At 39.2% G+C, this 12,209-nt stretch overlaps 1 protein-coding gene across 1 annotated transcript in view; it reads right to left on the bottom strand.

The window, feature by feature from the left end:
• EXO1 (exonuclease 1) overlaps nt 1-11,172 on the bottom strand; it is a 41,834-nt gene extending 30,662 nt beyond the window's left edge. Inside the window, exons 1-4 of the mRNA XM_004375855.2 lie at nt 11,044-11,172; nt 9,813-9,986; nt 6,213-6,332; nt 874-997 (exon numbers count right to left, since the gene is read on the bottom strand). Of these exons, the coding sequence (XP_004375912.1) occupies nt 874-997; nt 6,213-6,332; nt 9,813-9,973 (405 nt within the window). The 5' untranslated portion in view covers nt 9,974-9,986; nt 11,044-11,172. The remainder of the gene's footprint in view (nt 1-873; nt 998-6,212; nt 6,333-9,812; nt 9,987-11,043) is intronic.
• Between the last annotated feature and the right edge of the window lie 1,037 nt (nt 11,173-12,209).

Below are 12,209 nucleotides of genomic sequence, written 5' to 3'. Positions count from 1 at the left end.
GCTCTGAGAAGCAAGAAACAGGGAAAGAGGTTTCCAGACCCTGTGACTAACAGTTTTGGCAACAAATTGTAATCTGTGCTGTTTTCTTGCCCAGCAAGGATTCTAACTCTCACCCTTTCCCAGTCAGGGTTTCTCCCCTACTTCCGCACACAACACAGAACCACAACTTTTCTCTTATTCTTCATACCTTCTCCTGCATACCATCCTCTCCTACTACCCAGAAAAGCAAAATACGTTCACCTGCTAAAGAGTCAAAAGAAGAATGTTGGTGCTTATTTTAGCTTGGGAAGTGGACAGCAGTACTAGGAGCTAGAAAAAGTTGACCCCACCTTTATCATTACCTGTGTAACAACCAGTTTGAAAACAGGCTCTAAAAGGGAAAGGTGAGGGCTGGGATTGTGGGGCATGTTGACAGTGAGGCTGGTAAGGAACTTCTAAGCAGATCAAGGAGAATAGGAGTCTGTAGAGCTCCTGAAGTAGTGAGGCTGGTCCCACAGATCTCTGACAGCTGCTCTACAGCGAAGGGTACATTCAGCTGAAGACTGTATAACAGTGGGGTGAGACCAACTCCAGGAATTTATCCCTTCTGTTCTATGGAACAACATGCCCGATGAAGTTCTGCTATCCAAATTACTTATCTCAAAAGAGAGCCTCACTTATTCCTTAGGCTTTCTCCCTGGGAGGTTGCTGGACACCTCTCCTCTATCTAAAGATACTATCCCTTCTTCTCTGATACCTGCCCTTTCTTTGAGGTTAAGGCTACACCAAGTTTCCTGCCTTGAATTTCTTGCTCTCCCACTAATAAACAACCTATAACTGTTTTAAATCAATTTAGTCATTTGTAACTTAGGCTTCATTTCTTACTCAGCTTACTTTAATTACTTTGTGGGCCATCGCATGTGTGATATTGATTGAGCGGGTAAAACATTCTCTGGCTTCTGAGACTTTACCCTCACGAAGAAGCTGTTTTCCCTTAAGAAGATTGGCTTGGCGTCTTCTGCAAGGGGGAGAAAATTAAAGAGGCTGACTCAAGAAACCATAATAAAACTATTAATTCAAGAAATTTTCCTAAAATAAAAACTGTGATTCATTTGAAAATATATCCTGGAGAATATTGACCCAGATCCTTCAGGCTTCTCAGCAAAAAGAACAAGTGAGATATGATATAAAAGAAATTAAATTATCATCACATCTTCACAGCAATGTTTATGTCAAAAGAAAACAGAATAACTAAGATCCTCAAGGAAAGACAATATGAGCAAAGGCTTTTTACACCATCCAAACTAACTTTATAGTATAAAAGCTACAAACTTATCAACATACAAAGAACTTGAGGAATATTGTTTTTGGGAGTCCTTCCTCTGGAATCTTCTAGAGAATAAATTTCAGAAAAACCTAAATAACATGAGACACTGGCATAAGGACTGGCAATACAATTAAATATATAGTAATTTGTAGAATCAAGACTAAATAAGGGTTAAACGGGGAGAGAGTAATGGCTACATGCTCTGACAATATAGTATCACTGTTCTTAAAATGAAGATGCCCTGGTGGCACAGTGGTTAAAGCAATCAACTGCTAACCGAAAGGTCGTCGGTTCAAAAACACCAGTGGCTCCGTGGGAGAAAGATGTGGCAGTCTGCTTTTATACAGATTTATAGCCTTGGGAACCCTATGGAGTTGCTATTAGCCAGAATCGACTTGACGGCAGTGGGTTTTGGTTTGGTTCTTAAAATTGGGACAGAGCGTATGTAAAAACAAAGAAATTTTAACTGTTTTCAATAATCATATTGGTAGTGGTAGTACTAGTATTTTATTCTGAGACTATTGTGAGTAGACTGTGGGATAAAATAAATGAGTAAAATTATAGGATATTCTACTTTTATCATCCCCCCATACCCTTGAGAACCAGGACTCTTAGTATGGAAGGAGAAATAGGTGCAATATAGAAGGGGTTAAGTAAAAAAAACTTTGTAGTCCTGAATCTGAACTGGAAGCATCAATGTGAGCTCATGAGGTTTTTATCTTTAAGTAAATGCACATACACATATATACACACATTTCCTCATTCTGCCTACTGAAAGGGCCTTGACCCATCACCTGTTGCCATGGAGTCAATTCTGACTCATAGTGACCCTGTAGGACAGAGTAGAACTGCCCCATAGTATTTCCAAGGCTGTAATCTTTACAGGAGCAGACTGCCACATCTTTGTCCCACAGAGTGGCTGATGGGTTCAAACCACCAACCTTTCAGTTAGCAGCCATGCACTGAACCACTATGTCATCAGGGTTCCTTCTGAAAAGGCCTAGATCATGGAAATAAGCATCTTTGGTATACAGATTGTAGGCACCAAGTACTGCATGGTATTAAAATACCATTCCCTACTAAAAGAAACCAGGGCTTCTTAGAGAAGCAGCTGATGCCAGATCTGGGGCAGGAAACATACAAGATGAGCCTTGGAACATCTCGTCATACAAGATACCAAGGAAACGATTGAAAACTACTGGAGAGGGAGGGGGGCAAACACATTCCCATGGCCAAAATGGGTTAATCTGAACTTCATAAGGATAATAACAAAAAGGGACTGAAACCCTTCAAATACGTTTAAACTGGTCATCTTTAGAGGACGATAGGGAACCAATCCATTACCTTAAAAACTATTAAAGGGAAAAATATAAGCATTTATGCAATCTTTCCTACAGAAACTGTATCATTTCTTAGATGATTTGTACCACTGTGTGACCAAATAGTAGATGAGAGGAAGTGTCTCTTTATAAAAGTATTTCAGCTAATAAATGAAAGAGAAATAACAGGATTAGAATATGTCACCATGTGTAACCCCCCAGTGAATTAATGGATTTAGACAATGAGCACCAATAGCTATAAAATCTCAGAGAGACAATACCAGACTTTTTGTACCTCCTAACGAAAAACAAAAAACAAAAATCTCAACACTACCTATAGTCTTGCCAGAGACCAAAGATGAGTGACTTATAATGTCTAGGCACACACACTTGGGTGATATAACTATAAAATGCAAGGAAGCGACTGCTATAAAAGTTTGGATAGTGGTGACTTTTGGAGGGAAGGAGGATGTCAGTTGGGTCAAGGCACACTGGAGAGGCTTTTGGGGTGACTGGGAAAGTTCTATTTCTTGACTGGGGATGGGGTGGTTTTAACAGTGTGAATGTTCTAATTCACTAAGCTATATATTTGCTTTGTGTCATCTTCTAGATCTGTTTTCACATATGATAAAAAAATTAAAGAAACTATGATTACTTATTAATTTGGCATATACCACAAGCTTGTAAGCACTTTGAGATTCAGTCTTCTTCTATTTCAACACTTTCTAACATTCGCAGGCGTGTTCTGCCAGAGCAGGTATTCCACAAATAACTAGTGTTTTCCATATTCCTCAGGGAATAAAATATATTCTTCTGCTAGATAACACTTTAATGAACCATTTTAATGAGGAGCTGCTTTGCATGGACTAATGTATTATTAGTTTAAATAAACTAAGTATTTATGCATGCAATCCAGCAAAGGTTTAGCATCTAGTCTGTATGCAAGCACTGTGTAAGCATGACGTGGATGAATAAAAATACCTGTGCTCATGAATTTACAATCAGGTGTTTAGTTTCTTATTTAATTAAGCCCAGTCATTGGAAAGCAATAGCAGTATAATACCACTACTTTATTATTTATTAAGATTTTACAGTTGGATAAATTACTTCCGTACATACTATTCTCTCTGATGTTCATCCTCCCCACTCCCCCAATAAAAGTTGAATATTAGCATTATTACACACATTTTATGGATGAAGAAACTGAAGTTTAGAAGAGAAAATTAATGTTCTCAACGTTATATACTCTCCTGAGATATGCATTTGATTCCACCAGAGGAATCAAGTTTCTTTAGTAGTATACAGAATACTGGGCATAATAACCTCCTGGGCTATTGTTGCCTGAAAATATTTCATTCTGTTTCACAGGAACTTTTATAATATTGGGAATGAGAAATCCATTTTTAGACCAGTCTCCTACTGCCACAGTGACACAGAGAATGCTGATCCTATAGAAATAAGACAGAAAGAGCACTCAGGTCAGAGCCGAAATATCTTTCAACCATTCCTGAGTCTAACAAAGAATATTAACAACCACCTGTGATTATTACCACCTGACTGTCAGTATGTCATACTGTGTTACTTGCATATTGCTACGATGCTGGAAGCTATGCCATTGGTATTTCAAATACCAGCAGGGTTACGCACAGGGGACAGGTTTCAGAGGAGCTTCTAGGCTAAGACAGGCTAGGAAGAAAGGCTGGTGACCTACTTCCAAAATTAGCCAATGGAAATCCTATGGATCACAACAGAATGCTGTCTGATATAGTACTGGAAGTTGAGACCCCTAGGTGGGAACCAAAAAAATCAAACCTGTTGCTGTCGAGTCGATTCCAACTCATACTGACCCTATAGGACACAGGAGAACGGCCCCATAGGGTTTCCAAGGAGTGCCTGGTGGATTCGAACTGCTGACCTTTGGGTTAGGAGCCGTAGCTCTTAACCACTACTCCACCAGGGTTTCCTGTAGGTGCGAAAGCACTGAAAATACAGTGGCCACAACAACAGATTTGAGCATACAACAATCATGAAGATGGCGCAGGACTGGCCGGAGTTTTTTTCTGTTGTACATGGGGTTGCCATGAGTCAGAGCTGACTCAACAGTGACTAATAACACCACCTGTGACTACAGTTAGGAGTATGGGGTGGGGGACACCCAGGTGAGATAAGGTTTGGACTAGTCCCTTCAGCACATTGCTTTAGGGTTTTCACCAGTCCCTTAAACACCAATCTCAGAACTAATTTTTATTAAAAGTATGCTTAGTAAACTGTATATTGTTCACATTTGAACACGGGCCCAGATATTCTCAGTAATCCTTTGATAAAGTTCTGACTTTAAAAATCAGAGCTTTCTAAATATAGTTTGAATGAAAAACCTAGACCTAAAAAAACCTTCTCTAACTTAATTCTAGGCCCAGCAAGGGCAAAACTAGGCAAGGAACATCTGTTACAAACCTCTTCCTCAGTGACGCTTATTTCTATTTGGGTATAACTCATGCTACCTTTTGACAAGCAAGCCCAGAGGTCTTCCCAGCACAACTTGATGACTCCTGGACCTCAAAGCTAATACACAGGAAAAATAAGAATAGATGAAATGTGGCAGGACAGTTACTTCATTAAAATAGAGAAATTCTTTTCAAGTCCTCATGTAAAATTATTAGATCTGTCGATATAAATATGGGTGATAAAATTTCTAAGATAATCACTGAAAGAGCAGACATACAGTATTTATCACTTTCCAACTATGAATAAGAGAGACTAGAATAAGGACAGGAAAAATAATCAATCCAGAAGTTAAAAAAGGTAGAGGTTATAAAAAAAAAAGAAACAGAAAAGTGGACAAATATGAAATATAAGAGAAACCAACGGATCTAAATATATTAGTTACCAATGTAAAGGGGATAAAATTCTCCATTTAAAAGATAAAAATAGCAAAGATTGATAGACTGGATTTAAAAACAAAACAAAACCCAGCTATATGTTCTTTACAAGAGACATACCTAAAATGACACAGTAAGCTGAAAGTAAACACATACAAATGATGTATCAGGAACATACAAAAGAAAGTCGTGTGGCTATACTAATATCAGAGAGAAAAGGCTTTAAAGGAAAAAAGCATTACTAGAGATGAGAGTTACTACATATTAATCGTTTCAAGTTACCAAAAAGATATTAGAAATTCTGAACTTGAATGCACCTAAAATAGCTTCAAAATAACAAAACAGAAAATGGACAGAACTACAAGGTGATCAATAAATTCACAGCCCATAGTGAGATTTTAACATACTTCTCTTAATAACTGACAGATTAAGTGGACACACACAGAAAACCAAAAAAAGCCCAACAAAACTGTAAGGAGATAGATTTGTACACTACAATCAATAAGCTTGATTTACTAGACAGACATAAAACATTCCACTCCATAATTGGAGAACAGACATTCTTTTCGTATAGAACATTTAAGGAAAAATTTTTGTATACTAGGCTATAAACGAAGCCTCAACAAATTAAAATTAAAAACTTTATCACACAGGCCACAGTATCTGACCTTAATACAATTAAAGAGATTGACTAGAGAATAAACTTACTCTCTTCTAGACTTTTCCACTTCCTTTTTAGAAGGTAAAGTACATCCATCAAATACAAGAACAGGCTTGATCCCATGAGACAGTAACATATTTACAAATTTCATACAAAATCCTACATACCTGTGAAAAGAGAAAAGTCCATTTAAGTGGTTTGCATTTCTGAAGGTAACACTACTTTTGCTCTTTTTAAAACCAGATGATGGAAAACAACAAGTGTTGGTGAGATTGTCGAGAAACTGGAAACCTCATCCATCGCTGGTGGGAACGGAAAATGGTGCATGCACTGTGGAAAACAGTTTGGTAGTTCCTCAAAAAGTTGAACATAGAACTGCCATATGATGTAGCAATCCCAACTCTAGGTGGTGGTGTTGTGCGCCATTGAGTCGATTCTGGTTCATTTACCCAGAAGTGAAGGCTGGATTGCAAATAGAAACCTGCACACCAATGTTTACTGCAGCACTATTTACAATAGCCAAAAGGGGGAAACGACCAACATATCCAGTTGAATGGGTAAACAAAATGTGGTACATACATACAATGGAATATTATGCAGCCATAAAGAGAAATGAAGTTCTGATGCATGCCACAACATGGATAAACCTTGAAAACATCAGGCTGAGCAAAATAAGTCAGTCACAAAAGGATACATACTGGATGATCTCACTTCAATGAAATAAACAAATATATAGAAACCAAAAATTATTAATGGTTACCAAGGGCAGAAGGGAGGGGGAAAGAGGGAGTTTTTGTTGGGGAGGCATTGAATTTATGTTAATAGTGGTAGACTGTTTTAGATAAGGATAGTGATAACGGTAGTACAACCTGAAAAATGTAACCAATGTCTTTGAGTTGTACATGTGGCAGCTGTGTTGGTGGATGTTTTGGTGTATATGTTTTCACCACAATGAAGAAAAGAGAGAAAAAAAAAAATCTCTTTAAAGTGACATATTAGTGATAACAATGACTTTACAACTTAAGAGGACAACCCCAATTTTTTCTGTAAAATAAAAATCTTTGGGATAGAAAATTAGTTGGTAAATTAGAAGCATTTTGTTTAGCCCACGTAGTGTTTTAAAAATAAGGATATTTCACTTACTAAAAAAAAAAAAAAAAAAAAAAAAAAAGACGAGAGTATTATGAAAAGAGAAGGGTTTAAAAGAACTTTTTTTTTTCAAGCAAATGTTTTTAGGAAATGGAAACTCTAATTTAGAGTGACAGACCTGAGTTCAAATCCTGCCTCAAACACTTATGGGTTATGTGATACTGGCTGAGTTACTCGACCCTCCAAGCCCTATCTGTAAACTGAAGTGCTTTGATATCCCTTCCAGTTGTGACATTTTGTGGTTCCAAAAACTGCTTTTTCCCACAAGTTTCTTATTAAAAAAAATTTTAAACCTACTGAAAAGTTGAAAGAATACTATACTAACACCTGATTCCTCCAACATAACCACACTACCATTATCACACCCAAGAAATTTAACAGTGATACAGAAATATTATCTTATACACAGTCTATATTAAAATTTGTCCAATTGTCCTAATAATGTTTCTTAAAATCAGCAGTGTGTTGGTAAATATTTGATAATCAGTTGGAGGGGAGGGTGCCTGATTTGCAGCATTTGTCAATTTCCCTGACATAAATACTCCACAGTGGCAGGTAAGCTGCCGATGTGGCGTCATTGAATGCTATGTTGGGAAGAGGTGGTGTATAGTGAGCCTGGAAGAGCTGGCCAAGCACATCACTGCTGCTATTTTTCCCAGTCCAGGATCCAGTCAGGGATCACATTCTGCATTTAGTTTTTATTCTGGCAAGGCCAATTACCAAACCAGCTACATTTACAACTTAATTATTTTATAAGGACATTTTAACTTAAAAAGTAAACATAAAGACACAATCTTAAAAGATAACCTTTTAAATCAAATATATTCATCTTAATGAAAAACTCATTATATTGTCCTTTTTTTCTGTTTGTGGTAGACTTCTGACAAGAGACCTGCACTGGTCTATAGAACAATGATCAGGACCTGCTAATTAAGTATGAAGCAAAAATTAGGAGGGGCAACTATTGAATTATAGTAAATTCTAAGGATAGTTCCTTTTTTAAATCTAGATAGAATACAAACATCAGACACCTGGTGCCCTCACTGTATATATTCCCCCACATCCTTCTAGGCAGGGGCGGATTAACCAGTAAGCAAGGTACGCAAGGGCTTACTTGTGCTTCACCTTCACTGTGGTGAAAAACAGGTGAAATCGTGCACTAAAGATTAGTAAGTAAGCCCGTGCGTACCTTGCTTATTGCAGGCTCCGTCCCTGCCTCTAGGCCAGCACACATAGATATACCTCATTCTTTGTAATGGTCACAGAAGTTTAATAGCTTATCCAAATTTCCTGAGGTGATAACCCTTTCTGGCTAGTACCCCTACCCAAAGTTGGAGAAGAAAAGGAAAATCACATTGAATTCTATCAAATGTGACTTTGTTGCAGTGGGGGAAAAAAATACACAATGAATACTTTACTGAAAGTCTTGAAACTTTTTAGTTTAATAAACATTTAATGAGCGCCTTCTGCATGATCGGACCTGTAGAGTTCATCTCTTATATCCCTAACAATAAAAGATATTGTTCCTGTACTTTTGGCAACTCTTCCAATTGGTCAAAGTTCTCAGAATCCTCAAGAATTACAAAAAAAATTTCCCCCATAAAGAAATATTCAAAGAAACACTGAAGGTAGCAAAGAAAAACTTGCAGTCTTTAACCACAGTTGCAACTGTTGTAAAATTAGTGACAGAAAAGAGATTGCTTTGAAAAGCTTGTATCAGCCAATGGAGTGGCAGAAGTACCCACGCTCCTTCAGATCCCACACACGGCTCAGAGAGACCTTTGGTCCAATTAACTCGATAGACTTAAGCCCCCAAACACCCACCATACAATAAGGACCTTTTCCCCTTTATTCTAGGAAACAAACAGGATTACCAAATTTTACTTATTGTGTGTTGTGCTTCAGGAAGTCACATTAAGATCTCTGAGCTTTTCTTTTATATTACAACAAGGGAAGAAAACATATATCGGCCAAATGCCTGCGGAAAATATCTGTCTAGAAATTATGCTTTATTGTTTTTCTAATGTTTGTATTTAAAAAATAAAGAGAACATTAGTCCATTGAACCTGCTTCAAATGAGGTAACAGAGTTAAGACCAGATGTCAATATGGCCCACCATTTTTGGCCTCAAGTGAAGTAAAAAGGAGTTAGAACACTTTGTCCCTTTGAAGTAACTGCCTCGTTTTGCTAACAGGGCTTACAGTGGGTTGTCTATACCCAAGAAAGTGTAAGTCGGAAATCACCATGGATTTTCAGAGTACTGTTAAAAATCTTTGGTCTTTGTCCATAGGTGTTCTGATCCTTTGGCTTATTACAAAGAATGGAAAAGAGGTTGATATCAGAAAGGAGTCATCTGTGATTAGACAATGTTCCAAATCACACACTCTCACTTCTCGATAAATCCTGGCATTGAATGAAAATTATCTCTTTCTGAAAAAAAGGTATTTGTAACTATAATTCTTAATTGGTAAAGAATTAATAATAAGGTTCACACTTACTTATCAGTAGGTTCACCTTTGGCTAGTTTTTCAGCACAAGGAATAGCTCCTTTGTGAAGCCAGCAATATGTATCCACAGCTACTACCTGCCCTTTATACTTCCTCACGTGGATGGGTTCAGAAGCTTCTTTGATAAACTGGAGTAATCCTTGTATCCCCATAGTGCCAAGTTAACTACACGATATAAAAAGAAAACAGAAATATGTAAAGCAAAATATATTTACCAAAAAGTTTTAGAAAAATAAAGACAAAGAGCTTGGAAACTGATATAGAAACCGTTATTGTTTAGATATTTGAGAATCACTGCTCTTTAATTTTATCTGGGCTCCTCCCGGTCAGGGATCAACTGCTAACCAAAAGGTCGGCAGTTCGAATCCATCAGCCTCTCCTTAGAAACCCTATGAGGCAGTTCTACTCTGTCCTACAGGGTTGCTATGAATCAGAACTGACTCCATGGCAAGGGGTTTGGTTTTGGCTCCCTGTCAAACAATTCCTACAGTCGATAATATTTACATTAATCATCAACACTACCTCTAAGGCCACTTGATGGTTGCTCAATGTTTATTCTCTCCAAAGTGCTTTCCCATTTGGAATCATTAACGTGTATGCTCCAAGCCTATACATAATGCAGTGCTAGGCACATGGAAGGTGCCCAGAAAGTATGAGTTTCTCCTTTCTCCAAAAAGGCATTGTTAAAATCCACAAAATTAGGTATGCTAAGGTATCACATTGCCTCTACACAGGCATTATAAGAGCCAACACACAAATTAGCATAGGAGTGGAAATTCAAAACAGTTGGTAGGAAGGTAGGCATTTCAACTGCAAAGTAAACAAATTTATAGAACTGGATCTGTACTTTTTTAGGACTAAAATACACTGCCATCAGAATGCATTATTCCAAGCAATGAACATTCTGCTAATAAGCACTGGTGGTGCCACTCTCTGAAAGTCACCCCAAAGAAAAGAAAAGGTAAAGGTGTGCCTGCTGTGCAAATACAGCTTCAAGACAAATCCTTTAACTCTGCATTCCTTTCCATCCAAGTTGCTGCACCTAAGCCCTTCGTATACAGAAATTCTGGAGCGGCCATGGTCTCTTCCTAATTAACCCCCCCCCCCCAATAAAAAGTGAAAGGCAGCAATGGGAATTGCATTTCATAACAGATTTCTCCCACTAGACATCAGGTTTGGAAGGACCAGCAAAAAAAAGTACAGGATCATTAATCAGTCTTACCCTGTTGATAGCTTATCAGAGCTGTGATGCTCTAGTCAGCAATTCTCAACTTGTAGAAGTTCACAGAATCTCAACTCCGCTTCCAGCTACAGGAGTGAGCCCAGGGATTTTGAATTTTAGACACAAGAGGTCATTTGATGCAGGTGGTCATCAAGCCCCAGCTTGAGGAAAACGATTAGTCTCCCACTTGTCAATGTCTTTACATAGAGCTTTCTTTCACTCTAAGGAAAACTGACATAATATACATTTCGTGAAACTTGTACGTTTCTTCTAGGCTAGGTAAATGTCCTCGAACAAATATTTTCTCTTTAGCATAGTAAGAACGACTGAGAGCACATATCATCTCAAGGCTCCCAACAGCAGCAACTTCTCTGCTTTACTTCTCTGTCTTGCAGGGATGTTCAGGAGTGGCTTGCAAATCCATTCCTGACGACACGTTTCGTTTGGCCTGCACAATATTAAGGAGAAATATTCACTTGTCAACGTTTAAAAGTTGGGAGATTGCAGGTAAAAACTTGACTGCCAGCTTCAACAGAGAAGTCCTATACCTCTGGTCTCTGCTCCCCCCGGTCAAATGCATGGACTGAGTGAGGCCCCTCCCTCGGGTCACTGAATCGCAGCCCTAGCCCAGCCAGACACGTTTCCCGGGAACGAAACACTCTCCCACCTCACATACTGCACGCAGGCAGCGCCCCAGTCCCATGCGTAAAGGGCTTTGCTGTAGGTTCAGGAAGACCATGTCAGCTCTCTCTTCCCCTCCGAAGAGACCCTGAATCCCAAGAGGAGGGAGAGGGGAGACTCTCAGGTTGATCCTTGCGGGGACAGGCAGGAACCCAGTTCCCAGCCCCAGGGTTCCCGCACAACTCCCTCACCCCACTCTCCGGAAAGGGCTCTAACCGCCCGCCCGAGGACAGCCTGGTGTGAGCACCAATACCCGCTGCCCAACGCCCCTCACTCACTTCGGCCACAGAACCGGAGACAAGCGGCGCGAAACACAAGGAGCCAAGCTGCAAGCGAGCGCCAAGGGGCCGGCTTTTCAATTTGCGCGGGACAGGCCCGCCCCGCCCCGCAGCGGAAGTGGCGTCAGCACGCAGCCTGAGGCGCCGGCTCCGCCTCCGATGGGGCCAATTTGCTCCTTTGGTGCCCGAGCCCACCAACTCACTGGA

The sequence above is a fragment of the Trichechus manatus genome, unplaced genomic scaffold (genome assembly GCF_000243295.1).
Source record: "Trichechus manatus latirostris isolate Lorelei unplaced genomic scaffold, TriManLat1.0 scaffold00039, whole genome shotgun sequence".
NCBI lineage: Eukaryota > Metazoa > Chordata > Mammalia > Sirenia > Trichechidae > Trichechus > Trichechus manatus.
This window is presented reverse-complemented; position numbering and strand designations above follow the sequence as displayed.